Here is a 17,156-nt window from a genome sequence, read left to right as displayed (position 1 = left end):
GCACTGTCAACATGCTAGGTTTCTTTCTTTCTTTTTTTTTGGTTTTTCGAGACAGAGTTTCTCTATGGCTTTGGAGGCTGTCTTGGAACTAGCTCTTGTAGACCAGGCTGGCCTCGAACTCACAGAGATCCACCTGCCTCTGCCTCCCGAGTGCTGGGATTAAAGGCGTGCGCCACCAACGCCCGGCGGTTTCTTTCTTTTTTAACCTTCATTGTTTTCACATTTATTTATTGTATGTGGTCATGTATATCTGTGAGTGTGCATGCATGTAGCATATGTGCAGACTGCAGATGACAACAAGCAAGAATCTGTTCTCTCCTTCCAGGTGGGTCTGGGGATTGAACTCATGCCACCATGTTTGGCCGCAAATTCCTTCATGCACTGATCCACCTTGCTGGTCTGGCATACTAGATCTGATACTATTAGCAAATTATGGGTTTGATGCTCACTCTCGCGATTTATGATATTTGCTTTGCCTGCCTCACAGCATCATTATGACTCTCAAATGGGAAAATGTGGGTGAAGGTGCCAAACAAGCTGGTAAGTGTGAGGACAGCAGGGCTGGTGACAACAGAACTGACTTTTGTCTAGTGGTTAGCATATCACAGAGCATATTGCTAACACTTGGAATATTTCTAACTCATTTCATCCATGAGGTGGCACCATTAATTTTTCTAGTTTTCTGGTTAAGGAATGAAAGACCCAAATGGATGACTGATTTGTTTAAACATTCCCTTGGTTGGCTGGCAAATGGTCGAGGGAGAGTATCAGTTAGCCACCTACAGACTTCCCTGCCTTTCCGTGTGCCCTGAAAGAGGGAACTATTATTTTGTTGCTGTTAAATGATCAGTTCCAGGATAATTAGTCATTTGCATACGCTTTCATTAATTTAAATAATTTGAAGGTGATTAAGTGGACCTAAGAGTGTCATCAAACCAAACAGTACATTCTCTTAACAATTTAAAATGCCCGATGAGATTGTGGAAGCCACATCTCCTTATGGGCTAGAGACACACAGCTACAAAAGGTTCTGAAGATGAAATTGCTTTTCAGTGACCAGCAGCACAAGTCTACCATAAAGCATGATGTTTAAACAGTGGGAGCTCAAGATCAAAATCACAGCTTTTAGTACTTTGCTATTGATCCAGGGGAAATGGGGGTTTATGAAGCAGCCCAGACTTCTGTGTCCATTTGAATCACAAAGGTGAGACCGCTGTGTGAGGAGGCACTCATGTCCCCACCCATGTCCAAGCATGTTTACCAGTACATCCCACCTCATCACTATGATTATATACATGGGATCCTTTATTCTTCTAAAAGCCCCATGGACTCTGTGGTTTAACCCCCCAGTATCTTGGTAATTTTTACCTCAGCTACCTCAACATAACAGCTTGTTCTCAGAAGCCTTTACCCACCAAGATCATCAGAAGTCACACATCAGTCAAGAAAGCCACGCTAAGGGTCTTAGAAAACCCCGAAGATTGCTTCCAATTTACTGCCATGGAAATTGCTGTTCATCACGACCCAGTAAGGAGACTAAGGTAACACAGGAAGCCTGGCAGGTTACCCGACAAGGCTACCATTTTAGCGTCTTGCCCTGGACACCTGCCCTGTATGCTGCGTGCTCTACAATTAGTAACTTTAACACTGTGTGTCCTCATCAGCTGAGCAGTAGACACTCTCAATGAAGCACCGGGGAGCTGGCCACGCTTTCCCATTCTTTCTGTAGAAGAACATTCCCAACTGCTCTCTTGCAGAGGCAGCATTGCTCCAAATACAGAAGAGCCTGCACCCCAACCAGCACATTCCTGCCTTGGGGTTCTGGGCCTGACCTAGAAAGAACAGCTCTTGACATTTCTAGAGCCCACGATGGGCATACCCAGACACTCATTAAGTCCAACCCATTTGCTGTGGCCTCTGCACAAATGAAAGAGCAGCCATCTAGCTAGAAGGACACTGTTGGCGAGCAGGGACATCACAAAGCCTGAGCCTTGTGACTAGTGACAAAGGCCTGGCTTGCCGCCATGGTTTTCTACCCTTTTCCTTGAAGGTCTATGGGGCAAAGCTCCGAGAAGCCTAGTAAGTTTTCAGCAAGCAGGTCCATAAGTACTCAGGGAGGGGACAGGCTGTCACTCAGTCATGAGCAGCACTGAAATGTCACAGCCCCCTACTGTGATTGGCCCATGTTAGCCAATGTAATGTAATGATCACAGTTCCAAGATTGAACGTTGAAGCATTTCTTTCTCAGACCCTTTGTCCAGGGAATTTATTTAGTTTTGTAGCTGATGCTAAATTTCTCTCATGTTAATAGTTACGCCACATAGTAAAACTCCATGTTCACTACAGCAGGGTTTTATGTCCTGACCACTATTTGGGCTCTCTGACCTTTTAGATTTCAGAGAAAAATCATAATTGTGTCCCCCTCCACTGTAACTCCTAAAACTGTACCACAGTGAATCATTTCATTTCTTACAGGTAATAGTTTACATTCTTGATGCTTTTCCCATCTCATCTTCCATTTCTTCACTGAGTTGCAGCTACAGGGTCTCGTCTTCACTTTCCCTGCAGAATCAGATGAATCAGAGCTGCAGGGAAAGGTCACCGTGCTGCCTGGCAGGTGACAGTTGGGCCAGAAGTAAGGGCTTCAAAGCAGCAGGACCAACTGTCATATTAGCTGGTCCCATGTTGGGACCCAGCCAGGAGACAGACTTTAGGAGGAGGTGGGATGAGGGTTTGACCCACTTCCCTGAAGAATGGCCAAAGAAAGCAGCCGGAAGCTGGAACGGGAGCTCAGCCCAAGGCTAATGTTGATAAAAATAGACAACAAAACGGACAGGTCTTTCATGCCCTGAGTTCCGGCTTAACCAGATGGCAGGATTCAGAACCTATGCAAGGGTCATCATATAGTGATGAATGCTGACCTACATAGAAAAGGTCTCCTTCCTACCCTTAACCTTCCACACTCTAGTTTGGCCTCCTTCAGAGTCAGGAATGCTCAGATTCCATCACTGACAGGAGCTGCCTAAGTTTGCTGGAGTTCAGTCTGCACAGGCTACAGGAATTCATAAAATCCAGGTTCCATAGCTGGGCATTCATTCTCCACCTTCTCAGCCTCCCTTTCACTCCCAGATCTCAGACCTGCACCTTCACGTCTACCAAGCGTGTCCATTCCATGTCTGGTGAATGACTCAAAGGCTACCCACTACAGCTCTTCCCACATGAGTCTCTCCCTGAATCCTTTCTGAACACTGTCCTGCAGTTTCTCTCCCCAAGCAAAATAGTGTTAATCTGCTCCTGAGACTGTTTAACTTTTGGTCAGGATTTTCCTTGTACATAGTCAAGTTTTGGGACTGTCATTAAACCTTGGAGTCTTCAACCCAATGAGCCAGTGTCTGACATACTTGACAGAGCTTCTCTCTGGCTGACCACTGTCCCTGCCCTTCCTGTAGTCCCTGACATGAAACCTGTGTTTTAATTGTCAGTTGTCTTTGTACTCTTATTTGGGTTTCTTGGTGTCTGCATCTGTAGCATTGATGGAAAGCTGGAAACTACACAGAAAGGGACTTCTCTGTTCAAGAGAGAGGCAAAAGCATTCCACTACTTTTGCAAAAACTTTTTTCCTGTATATCCACTGTACAACAAATCATGTTTAAATCTCATACCTGGTGGCTTCATTTACTTAATTATTTATATGCTTGCTTGTCCCCTGTAACTATTTCAGTTTGAAGTCTCCCAGAAAGAGCTGAATTCCCTTGGATAATAGATCTAAGGTCTTGCCTGGTGAGCCAACTCACCCTGAACATTCCCAGCTCCCTGGTGATTCTTTTATGGTATTTATTTGGGACTTAATTAGTAGTTTATACCAGTTACAAAAGTGATATAATGTACAATTCAGCATTCTAGACATTTTGAAGGAGATAATTCACAGTCTTTAGGGTAAAATGTTGCAGCACCATTGGAATTCAATTCTAGAACACCTTCATGATGCCCAGAAAGAATTCTGCATCCAATGAGCCAGTCACTCTCCATTCCCTGTCAGTCCTTCTACTAGGTACATTTTGCTCTCCAGTTAAATTGTTCATCCCATATAGGGTATCCCCCTATTCCTGGACATATCTAACACAGCATATAGTAGAAGCAGGTGTACAGCAGATGTTAGCCAATTACAGGATTGATTTCTATTAATTGGTTGGGAGAAGCTGGTGGATTGGAAATGGAAGGGAAGAGAACCACTTCTTTCTTTGTTCTTTGTTATAAAGTGACTGAACTTATAAATAATTTGTCAACCATATTATTCCAGATGGAGTTTACCAAGTGGAATTCCATATTTTGTTTTGTTGGGAATTTGTTATATCAAAACACTTAAAGGATTCCTATTTACCCATGAGGAGAGGTGTTTCTGAAAATTAGGAAGAAGTATAGAATTGTTTCACTCCAACTAGTAACTCTTGCTTTTCTTCAAAATATAAAAACTCCTTAAGTGTGGCAAAGTCAAGTTATTCTTGGATTGGCCTTCAAATAGATAAGGATCATTTATGATGCAAGAACTATTATTTGTATGCAAATAAGTGCCACACATTTTCCAAATAGAATTTGTTACTTTAAATTTATCAAACATTTTATTTGTAACTCCTTATCATTTCATTAGACTTTTAATGATAAAGGAGACACCCTAGCCCATTAATGAACTGTCAACATGAACATTAATAACTGTTCTTTGTATAGGATTTTTAATTTGCAGTAGCATTTATATTCATTGTCAATTATCAGGTTATTTTTTATAAGAGATGCCCATGAAACAGAGCAGTGAATATAATACATTTTCAAGTAGCAGAGCTCAAACTAATGAGGTTTCATTGTGACATCCACAGATGGGGGAATCTTTATGGAGCACCACGTAAAGATTACTGTGCTGTGCCTTTTACATTGACTTCCTTGCTTTGGATCCAGACCGTATGAAGCAGCACACTTAAAATACTCATTTTTCCAGTTGAGAGATGTAGATATATCAGTCATGCATATGGAAAACGATGACAAGGATAAAGGTCTGCCTCCACAGGCCACGCCCTTTCCTCAAAGATGTTCCTAATGTCTGCTTTACATCTTCTGTCAGAGCTAGATCCAAGCATTACAGAATAAGCTCTGTTGGTTTCATAAGCACAGTCACTGGGAACTCCATGCTTTAGTGCTCAGCAATTATTATTGGTATATATGTATTTCACAGTGACAACTTTCATTAAGACATTTCCATGCAGCTATATCTGGTACTTTAACCAAATCCACCCTGATATCAATTCCTAAAAGGCAGAAAATTCTTCCTAAAATCCAGATCTAACTCTGTACACAGGCAGTTTAGCCTATCCAGAGTATACACAGAAGTCTATGTGAAGCCTTACTTAAATGAGTCTCCTTTTGATGGTGATAAATTCTGAAAATTGCAATTAATTCATTTCTTCTCTTGATAGTTTGTATTTAGAAAAAAAAACCTCCAGAAGCAAACAATTTGCTCTGTGGACTTTGGCAGAGGAGATGATGTAGGTTCTCTCTCAGTCATTAGAAATCTTCCTGTAAACAATCACTTCCTTGTCAAATAAAGTCAACCCGGGTGATTAGAAACTAATGTTAAAGGCAAAGAGAAAGGCAGGAGAGGGTGTGGTGTCTAGGCAGACTAGGGAAGTCTCCTTGAATGGCTTTCACAGATGAAATACCATGGTTTGTATGTGCATGGTGAAGAGTCATCCACCAGCATCAGAGTGTAGTGCTGGCATTCAGGCTAAGAATAAAATTAGTAAGTGCCACAAAGAATACTCAGTTACCAATCTACAGGAGGAACTCGCCCCACACAACCTTATCAATGACTTCTGAGGAGACTGGGACACTAGTACACATGTTAATAATAATCTAAAGAAACAAGTCATCCTCACACTTGCCAATGACTTCTGGAGAGACTGGGACCCTAGTATATGCAGTCATCAATCTACAGAAGTAATTTGTCCACATGACCTTATCAATGACATCTGGGGAGATAGGGATCCTTTCAAGAATTCATAAAGTAGCAAGGTTGTCTCTTAGATTTCCAACACAGAGGGCAAATCTCTCTCTTACCTGTGACCTAACAAGCCGCAAATTTTCAAGTTGAGAGCATCAGAGAATAATAGAGGGGAAGGGGAAGGAGAAGGGGAGGGAAGGGGAAGGGGAGGGAAGGGGAAGGGGAGGGAAGGGGAAGGGGAGGAAAGGGGAAGGGGAGGGAAAGGGAAGGGGAAGGGGAAAGGAAAGAGGAAGGGGAAGGAGCGAAGGCAAGGGTACAGTCATTGTCCACTGCAACCTAGAAGGCTGGAGACAGGGTCTGTATGAAACCGCATGGATGTAGCTTTGCCTGTACACTCCAAGAGGATGAGAGATCCTGTCCTACTCAATGGCATTCTCTTAATGTTGCAAGTCTGTCACTAGAAGCAATGACTAGAATAAGAGATAAGTGAGAAAACATCATTGGAACAGTCTGGCTGACAATTTGTCCAAGGCTGCTATTTTAAAATTTCATAACAGTATCCAGTAAATTCCATGAGATATTCAACATTAATATAAATTAGAGTTTATTTTGGATATAGGTTTATTTAACTGTATTGAGCATGTTGAAGGGAAGGCACCACTGATCTATGATGTTAGGTAGGCTAAGTGTGTTGAAGTCATTTCTAGCCTGTAAGGTTTTCAAATTACTGGTAAGTTTATTGGGACATAATACCATGGTTAAGTCAAACACATCTATATTCACTAGTGTGTAGCATTTACATTTCTTGGAGGCAAATAATAGGCATTTTTAATTAGAAACCAGTCCCCTGTGAGTTAGGTTAGTGGGATTTATTCTCTCCTGTCCCCAGTTAAGATAATTTTACTTTGAGAGAAAGAAAATCACACCGACTAGTGTGCAAAGCTAATAAACAGACCCGGACCTCTGCCAGCTGCTTCAGACCATCCTGGATTTGAGTCCTTTCAAGTTTCAACACTGAACACATCACAAACTCATCTAGATAAGTTTTGCTTGGTTGCTTTTTTCTTTCTTTCTGTCTGTCTGTCTTTCTTTTTCAGTACTGGTAATTAAAATGAGGCCATTTCCATTTCTTATATTCAACTTTAAAATTTTGGTAACATTGTTCTTAGCACTTTTGTGTTGTTTAAAAAAGAAACAAGAGTCCAAAGTTTATCCAGATCTTTATGCATGGAACTGGAATCATTTTAAATACTGCACAAGTTGGATATGCGTATAGGATTGAGAAAGGCACAGCAGTCAGATTACCCTGAGAGAGGGGGCAAACGTGGGTTCCCAGTCAGATTCAAGGAAGAAAACAAGAGCATGGACACGTGGGATGAGAGACTGGAAGCTCTTCAGCGAGAGCACAATGTTGCACACTGTGGATTTTGGAAGGAACAGAGATTTCCCAGGGGTCAAATGTTGATAGTGATTATAAGTAATAAGAAAAAGCCTACAAAAGGCTACACCGGTTACTTTTTCTGACTAAAGAAAGTGATGAGTGAAACAGGGATTTGCAAAGCTCTTGGAAACTCAGTGGGGAGGCTAAGAGTTTGAGCCCTGACAGCAAAGAGAAAATTGAGTATATCACTTAAAGGTGCTGCAGGGTGTAGTGTCTTGGGCCAGGCTAAGCCTCTTGTCTTTCAAAGTGAATTGATTTGGAGCTTGAAAGGAGGGCTATGTATGTTTACTGGGATGTGAGCATCAGCTGGAAGCCTCCTGAGCAATGTGGGATGCATAGGACCCATGGTCTCTCCATTCCTAAAGAGTATTTTCTGAGGCATGAGTTTCAGCTGCCAGTAAGGAGGACGGGCATCCATAGAGTTGTGAAACATAGATCAAGAGCCAATAAGACATGGAGACATGGCAGACTCACAGGACCAGGAAAAGGGAACAGAAGCTCCTTCCTTTTATAACACGTGAATGTGAATGTGACTGTATCTAAGCATACCAAACACATTATAGAGTATCCTTGACCTATTTTTCTACCTCCTGAGAAAACTTAGCCAGAAAGAATGTGAGCCAGGGGAAATAATGGTAGGGTGTCTGCACTTCTCCACAGAGAGCTGTGTGCAGCCAGGTACTTAGAACATTTAAATAGCGTTGCTGGGACTCCCTGCCAATTCTAGAATCTGGCAATCCCCTTTCTTTCATAAACACTACAATTAAGATTTAAATAAACCCTTAAGAACTGCTGACGAGCAGTCAGTGCAAATGTGGAGCAGGTGGTTTGAGTTTTAAAAATAGGCATTGGGGCAACGCTCTATCCCATTAGAGTTGCTGACTCTTCAACCCGGTTTTATTGTGGAATTGTTTTGCAAGTGCAAGGAGAAGTATGTATGTATGTATATATGTATGTATGTATGTATGTATGTTATGTATGTATAAAACTGAAGAGAGGGAAAAATCATCTTCATTAAACTGAAGTGCCTGGAGGCAATGTTATGGTCTCAGCTTAAAAAACAACCAAGATGGGAGTGTGTCTGTCACTGGCTGCTTATGCTTCTTCAGTTTTGGTGCTGTGGCTACTAAATGACCTTTGGCAAGTAGAATTTACACTATAATGAGAATCTGATGACTATAAAATGTGATTAGGTGTGTGTGTGTGTGTGTGTGTGTGTGTGTGTGTGTACGCACGCACATGCATTAAGGTCCTGGCATGATGTTTTAATGTTCTCTGAGTAATGCAGTTGTACATCCAGAACAGACATCTGATTCACACCCTGGCCATGTTCCTGTGATAATGCTCCACTCCTGTTGGACTCCATGTTTCCTGTCCATCACCTCTAATCTATGTTTAACCAGTGGTTTCTCAATATTTACTATTGTATAATCCAACTTTACCAAGATTGAACACTATTCTAATACATGAAGATTAGTTTTATAAGTTAATATAACACACTATTGGAACAACATATCTAATAAGTAAAAAATTGATGTTGAAATATAGGTAAATATGTATAATGCTTTCTTCCTTTACTCTAACATTAAGTACCCTAATTTTAGGAATGGTACCTTTGTACTTAGCCTGAATGAAATACAGTCTTGCCATTCTATTCTTTAAATCTGGCACTGGTTCCTAAGAATGTATAACCAATCCTAGTATCTGCAGTCTGGTAGACAGCCTCTCAGTGATAAGTCATTTTTCCATGGGCTTAGACATCTCTAGCACATAGGTTCTTATTCATAAATGCAACTTCACCTCTTTGTCCATCTGGAAAATCCTGTTTTTTTTCTTTCTTTAAGCCTGCTGCAAACACTGTCAATGTGTCCTTCCTCTATGCCTCTGAATAGGGATGTTTTTGATCACCTGACCTCCTCTAAAACTGGATCTTCAATTCTATTGGAGACCTACAGGCTGCCTTGTAACAGTCATTGTGTTTGTGTCCCTCTGTAGACTGGAATCTCCTAACTACCTGTGTCTAACCAATGAAGAGTGCTCAACAAGGCTGAATGGAAGAATGAAAGGTTGATTGAATGAACAAATGAAGATCATTCTGTGTCACATTCCCATAGTGTATGCATCATTGTGAAGCATCTGTCTCCTGTGTCCATCAAGAAGCAATCTCATGGTGTGACTCTACCACACCTCAGGGAGAGTCTTTGGCTTGCTGGTTTTAGCTCAATGGATTTTAATGAAGTCCCAGTGGACTTCTCTGCATCCTTACTGGATGGACAAACAACATCTCAGTCCACAATCTTTGTTTTGGATCTCCCCTATTTGTTGGATACATTGTGAAGGAGAAAATTTGAGCATGAGTGAGACTATTTAGAAGAATTCATTCTTAGTAACAATGTCTACTAATCATTCCAGGCTTCTTTCATGGAATCATGGGATCATTGAGGATGAAATAGTATCACAGAGGCAAGTCTCATCTCTTTGTTTTTTTATTTTTCTCCATTGATCTATCTATATCTTTTGGAAAACAGTGACATATTCTTCCTGGTTCACTTCACACATCCAGGGACGCTGCTGAATGAAAGAATACCTCATTCCATGGCTTTACCTTTCCCCGTTCTAAAAGATGATTACCTTAAAAAAATTATCTACTCAAACTAGGAACTATCAAATACACGTGGCTTCAAGTTCACAGATGTAGAAGGTGCCTTTCTGTCAGTCTTTATCCAGAAGAAGCCTTGAGCTGCAGGCACCCTTTCTTTTAGGATAAACTCACATCTCACATTGTGATTCTCCTTCGGCTTGCTTTATGCATTCTTAATATTGGAAAGCACCTCTGAACTAGAAAGCAGACTTGAAGCTCTACATAAAAAGATAGACTTTTCACTCCCAGCCTCAACATAGAAGTTTTTTTTAAGTGGTGATCAAATAAAGATGGTAACGTGTGTATGTATTGTGGTTGTCTGAAAGTGTTAAGGGGTGCCTTTGTGGAACAAGAGGAAGAAGCAGGAAAGAGGCTGAAATTGAGTAGTTCAGCCTCACAGACCATGAAATTCACTTGAATGCAAAGTCACTGGGAGTGTTATCCATGATTTGCTTTATTAGAAATATTAATATAAATTAAATATATCAAAATTGGATGCTTACAAATTATTAATAAAAAGTAATTACTTCTTGGCAGAAAGAAATTTTAATTTCTCCACAGTGTTTCTTTGACTTGTGTTGGGTAACTAAGGATTTCTTCCCTTCAGAGACAATAAAGACAGTTAAAGTATTGAGCTTCTCTCTCTGGTTTCAAGGCAACACAAACTCTTTTCCTCCTGGCCATGCTTTTTGTTGTTGTTGATTTTTTCTCCCAAGTAAATTAATTTAATTTTAAGAAAAACTGTATCTTTAGCTTTATCTTCACTTTTCTCTCATTGAACACTTAGTGATTTTCTACCTAAAACTTAAGCTATGAGATGGACTCTGTTTATAACTGACAACATTTAGCTACATAAATTAAAAATGCAAAGCATTTTATATGCTATAGGCTGCACTGTAATACACTAAATGCCTAAAAAGGGAGAATGTTAGCCGCAGGATCATGTTCACCTGCTTCATACACTCCTACCATGGAAGTTAGTGTGGCTAAAAAAAAATACTATTATGTGAAAGTAGCAAACATTTTTGTTTATAAAGTAACCTCCTAGGTTTTAACTTTGAAAACTTATGGGGGATGGTGGGAGATAGGTACCTGAATCTTAATCATGGATTCACTGTTGGGGGTGTGATTTATCTGTTGTTAGGTCGAGTTAAAACCTCAGAGAGAAGGACTTCCAAGGAAGCATGTGGGGAGTAGTGTGGCGGGACAGGAATGCAAGCAGATGGAGGAGGAGATGGCTACCCAGAAGAGGGGACACAGTGCTGGATAGGGTGACGGGATGGGGAACACCAGAATTAGTGATGAGGGACCACTTCTCAGGGCCAAATGGAACAAAACATCCAGGAGAGGGATGACAGGGAAATGCTCATTGTCTACATTGTCACTCACCGGCTCTGTGACGGCTGTTTCTAGAAGGTAAGGTCATCTACCAAATTGCGTAAGTACCCAGAATATTGTAAACACTTTATAAACATGTTTGGTGAGGTAAAAAATAAAACATATTTATAAGAGCACCCCTCTTCCTCCAAAGTTACAAAGACCTCAGCTAAGGTACGGTTTCATCCAGTCTCCTCCTTTGCATGAACATAAGATATATAGAAATATATATCAATAAAGGAGACTTAACTGTAAACAAATAAGTAAAGCAATTGTTTTGAGCCACCTGACAATACGTGGTTATAACCTTTAAGAAAAAGTTGTCTAATCGCCCAGAAATGGAATTTTACTGTTAATATTTTTTAAATTAAACTCCTCAAAAGCTTGTGATTTAGATTAAGAGAGTGATTAGTTTTTAGAATTGTCTCTCATGGTTGTTTGTAGAGGGTGTGTAGCCATGAGGAGAATGAACCACACTGGAGGTAAATGACTCTCCAAGAAGGCACATTTGCAGGTTGCTATGACAACTGCTGAGTTTTATCGACTAAAGAACCAAAAAAAAAATCAATTAGAGACTATTGGAAGAATTTGCACAGGAGCATAAAATCCATCTGTCTCGCAATTTGAGACATTTTCCCACATCTGTGCAGTGTGGAGAGGGTGTGTGAGGGTACGTACGTACGTGTGTGTGTGTGTGTGTGTGTGTGTGTGTGTGTGTGTGTAGAGGGGAAGCACGTGCCCACGAGTGTGCTACTGAAAGTATCTCCAGAAGTATTTTCATCTCTTCATAATCTTCTCAGCAGTTTTTTTATTTTAGTTTATTAGTTATTTTAAGTATATGAGTGCTCTATCTGGCGTACACCTGCACGCCAGAAGAGGGCATTGGATCCCACAATAAATGCTTGTGAGTCACCATGTTGTTGTTGGGAATTGAACTCAGGACCTCTGGAAATGCAATTGGTACTCTTAACCACTGAACCCTCTCTCCATCGCCCCTACCCCAGTTGTTTATTAGATTGTTAAACATAAAGCTATCACCTAGCCCTTTTCGACAATAACATTGAATTGTTCTTGATGTTACTCTATTTTCCCTGGTGCCAAACAGTTTTGGACTTTATTTATAAAGACAGCCTGCTTCTTTGGAGCACTTCCTTCTCCCAGACAGATGTCCAGATAGATGATAAATGCAGAGTAAGCACATGGAGTGCAAGGAAGCCACATGGGAATGTCCTCCTAGGTTCTCCTTCACTTTTACATAGAAGACATGCTCATGTCCACTTTTATCTTTCTGAGGTACTGGGAAAAGTCACTACGTTTCTAAGACTCTCAAACACTGGTAGCATGTGGAGAGGTCCTATGGCAGAGAATATAGAAGCTAATGACAAGATTAAATATCAATATAATGATGTTTTCATAGCTGGTTTCAGGGAAGTCTCATGGATGGACTCCTGAGGCCATCCAGTGACAGCCTTCAGTGTAATGAGCTCATTGATATCACAATGAAATAACAAAGATTGGAGAATGGACTCTGCCCATCTATTGAGAGTCCCTACAGGGATTGGCTGTGCTTCCACAGCCCATGTTTCCAATAACATAGCAAAGCTAAGATCATCCTTTACATGGTTGTGTTTTCAAATTTTAGGTTGCGACCCATTACTGTGATCAAGAGTGAGATGAGGCCATCATTACAGAAGAGGCAACGGGGTAGACACAGAATAGACTGAGAGTGTCATCTGATGTCAAGGTGTTTTGTGACCTCTTGTTCATCGTCTATGTACGTGCACACTAGGTTGCAGGACAGGGATTGTCCCCCAAATTAATCCACTTGCTCATGCCAGGTTGTAACTTTCCTGCTCAATGCCCTCTCAGCTTAACTCCCATTGGTGTCTTGCACTCCTCTGTGGCCTTTACTAACAAAACCACATCTGCTTTCACTGCCTTTATTTTTTTTCCTTCCCTAGGGATCCTTCAAAATATGTCCCGCTATGTAGCCCATCTTCTTGTCATCTTCTCTCAATTACCTCTTCAAGCAGAACTGCCCAGCCCCGCCCATCCTCTCTGCTTGTGTCTTCTGTGCTTCTTTATCTCCTACCTCCTCCCCACTCCTGCTCTCACATGCCCACTAGCGGTGCTCTCTCTCTACCTGTTGCTCTCCACTTTGCCCTGTTCCTTTCCTCTCACCTCTGCCTTCTATACTATGGACTCCCCACTGACCTGTTTTTGTTTCCTTGTTAGTTTTGCTATACGCACCTTTAGTCTTTCCATGTAATCACATGTTATCATTATTAGTTGCATCCTCTCTAGTATCTGACACAATAGAAGACACAGAATAGGTTTTGAGTACATGTTGATCACAAATGTCTTGACCAATCAGCCACAAATGTCTCTTGAAACTCTACATGACTCACTGTAGCATTTTCTTCTGCTGCTATGTTTTGTGCTTGAAACAGACGTGCTATTTCTAAAGTTCTATTATCTCATCTCATTGGATGTTATCTCTAAGGGTTTTGTTAAGAAGGGAGAAGTTATGATACTCATTCTCAAAGGATGATATTAACTTTAGCTTTTTTTATTTTGTTTTTTTGAGACAGGGTTTCTCTGTCTAGCTTTGGAGCTTATCCTGGCTCTCGCTCTATAGACCAGGCTGGCCTTGAACTCATGGAGATCCGCCTGCCTCTGCCTCCCAAGCGCTGGGATTAAAGGTGTGTGCCACCAATGCCGGACTCTTAAAAAGTTTTTAAACAGTACCATTGCTCATCATTGATGTCTTGAAGCCCAGACTCTAGGGTCATAACCTATTATGTGCTATTACTATCCTTAACAGGAACTTGAGAACAGTAATGATCACAATAAAGTACTCAATTCAATGCAAAACAAAATGCAAAACAAAATGAAGAAACAGGGAAGGCAGATCTGTGATTCTCATAAAATAGCAATTAGGATTTTTTCCACTATTTTGAGCTAAGACCAAAGTTCTTACTATCATTTTTGTTTCTAATTGTGCCCGAATTTGACCAAAGCTACAGAAAATAAGAAGAAATGCATTTGTGGCTTACACAGAGCTTGTTTTTCAAGGTCTAGTGACAAACTTTACATACCGTCCCCTCTCTCTTCTGTGACTCTGTTCAGCTTGACAATTACCAAACTTTCTATCTTTTAAATTTTATGTCTTACCAAGCTGTTCTCCTAAATGCTGGCCTCTCTCGGTTGAAATGATCCGTTCGTCTTCCATGTCACATTTATTTCCAACCAGGATAACCTGGGCATTATCCCATGAGTATGTTTTGATCTGAGTTGACCTAAAAGAAAAATAAAAAGTACAAAAATGATCAGCAGGAAATTGAAAACCATGAACTGAGGAAGAAGTCTTAGAGAAAGCAAGATCATGATGCAATTGAAGCCTGGACACATGACATTTAGAATTATTTCACTACAGTTGCACTGCTTGGATTCTTACAAAGAATTGATAGAAACAGAAATAAAAGCTGGGTCTTTTGAGTATTGTTGTTTCAAGCTCTGTGAAGAACTGTGCTGGGATTTTGATGGGGATTGCATTGAATCTGTAGATTGCTTTTTGGCAAGATTGCCATTTTTACTGTGCTGATCCCAAGAGCATGGGAGATCTTTCCATTTTCTGGTATCTTCTTTAATTTCTTTCTTTAAAAATTCAAAGTTCTTGTTATACAGGTCTTTCACCTGTTTGGTTAGCTTTACCCCAAGGTATTTTATGTTGTTTGTGGCTATTGTAAAGGGTAATGTTTCCCTGATTTCTTTCTCAGCCCATTTATCATCTGTATATAGTAGAGCTACTGATTTTTTTTTAGTTAATCTTGTATACTTCCACTATGATGAAGGTGTTTATCAGCTGTAGGAGTTCCCTGGTAGAGCTTTTTGGGTCACTTATGTAAACTATCGTATCATCTGCAAATAGTGAAAGTTTGACTTCTTTTCTAATTTGTATCCCCTTGATCTCCTTGTTGTCTTATTGCTCTAACTAGAACTTCAAGTACGATATTGAAGAGATATGGAGAGACTGGACAGCCTTGTCTTGTTCCTGGTTTTAGAGCAATCGTGTTGAATTTTTCTCTATTCAGTTTGATGTTGGCTGTTGATTTGCTGTATATTGCTTTTTATTATGTTTAGGTATGTTCCTGTTATCCCTGATCTCTCCAAAACCTTTATCATGAAGGAGTGCTGGATTTTGTCAAAGGCTTTTCCATTATCTAGTGAGATGATCACTTCTTTTTTCTTTTTCAGTCTGTTTATATTAGAAGATTACACTGATAGATTTTCGTATGTTGAACCATCCCTGCATCCCTGGGATGAAGCCTACTTGATCACGTTGGATGATTTTTCTGTGTTCTTGGATCCAATTTGCCAGTATTTTATTGAGTATTTTTGCATCAATGTTCATGAGAGAGATTGGTCTGTAGTTCTTTTTCTTACTTGTGTCTTTGTGTGGGTTTGAGTTAGGTACCAAGGTAATTGTAGCCTCTTAAAAAGAGTTTGTCAATGACCCGTCTGATTCTATTGTATGGAACAATTTGAGGGAGGAGTATTGGTATTAGGTGTTCTTTGCATATCTGGTAGAATTCTGTACTGAAATCATCTGGCCCTGGGCTCTTCCTTTTGGTTGGGAGACTTTTGATGACTGCTTCTATTTTATTAAGGGTTATAGGTCTATTTAAATTGCTTAACTGTTCTTGATTTAATTTTGGTAAGTGATATCTGTCCAGAAAATTGTCCATTTCCTTTAAATTTTCAAATTTTGTGGAGTGCAGCTTTTCAAAGTATGAACTGAAGCTCCTCTGGATTTCCTCAGTGTTCATTGTTATGCCCCTCTTTTCCTTTCTGATTTTGTTAATTTGCATGTTCTCTCTCTGCCTTTTGGTTAGTTTGGATAAATGTTTGTCCGTGTTATTGATTTTCTCACAGAACCAACTCTTGAATGGCACCCATAGGCCCATGCATGTATTTGAATACTTAGTCACCAGGTAGTGGCACTATTTGAAGATTAGAAGGACTAAGAGTGTGGTCTTGTTGGGATAGGTGTGGCCTTGTTGGGATAGGTGTGGCCTTGTTGGAGGAAGTGTGTCACTGGGGGTGAACTTTAAGGTTTCAAAAGCTCATACCAGGCCCAGAGTAAGCTCCCCTGGTTAAAAGCTTTCTTTTATAAGTGTTTCACTGGTCATTGTGTCTCTTCACAGCAACAGAACAGTGACCAAGACATCCATATTCTGGGTAAATAAAGACATAAGTTCTAATTTCCATGCTTTTTCCCCCTTCACCATATATGTATAGAAAACATGAAAATCAATAAACTCATCATGAAGTAAAGTTTAAAAAATTCCCACATACCTGAATGTGTGTAATAACGCAGGTACTAATATTTCTGTCCAGGCAAGAAAGTTAAAGGACCACTGCGCATATAGGGTCAAATAAGCATCATTTATTTAAGTTGGTGGTCACGAACAGGTTCCCTGCTACAACAATTTCTTGACAATGAAGCTCAGGGGTATAGTATTTATAAAGAAAAGTACCATTAAAAAATCACAATGATATCAATGTCAAGTGTAGGACATTGGTTTTGGTTATATATTCAACAGACATTTTGGTTATACACCTGGGTCATAGTCAAGACCATGGGGAGTCCCAGATGTGTTGTCAAGACAGATGTGGCTCTTCAGGGTGTTATGGGATTAAAGGTA

General features: G+C 40.3%; 1 protein-coding gene across 2 annotated transcripts in view; it reads right to left on the bottom strand.

Annotated features, from left to right (window-relative positions):
• Positions 1–17,156, bottom strand: part of Rab3c (RAB3C, member RAS oncogene family) — a 204,496-nt gene that overhangs the window by 10,256 nt on the left and 177,084 nt on the right. For both annotated transcript variants that reach the window (XM_013126396.3, XM_005065548.4), the window contains exon 4: positions 14,623–14,747. In XM_013126396.3, coding sequence (XP_012981850.1) covers positions 14,623–14,747 — 125 coding nt within the window. The remainder of the gene's footprint in view (positions 1–14,622; positions 14,748–17,156) is intronic.

The sequence above is a fragment of the Mesocricetus auratus genome, unplaced genomic scaffold (genome assembly GCF_017639785.1).
Source record: "Mesocricetus auratus isolate SY011 unplaced genomic scaffold, BCM_Maur_2.0 Super-Scaffold_100020, whole genome shotgun sequence".
NCBI classification, from domain to species: Eukaryota; Metazoa; Chordata; class Mammalia; order Rodentia; family Cricetidae; genus Mesocricetus; species Mesocricetus auratus.
The sequence above is the reverse complement of the archived record's forward strand: the minus strand, read 5'-3'. Positions and strand labels throughout refer to the sequence as shown.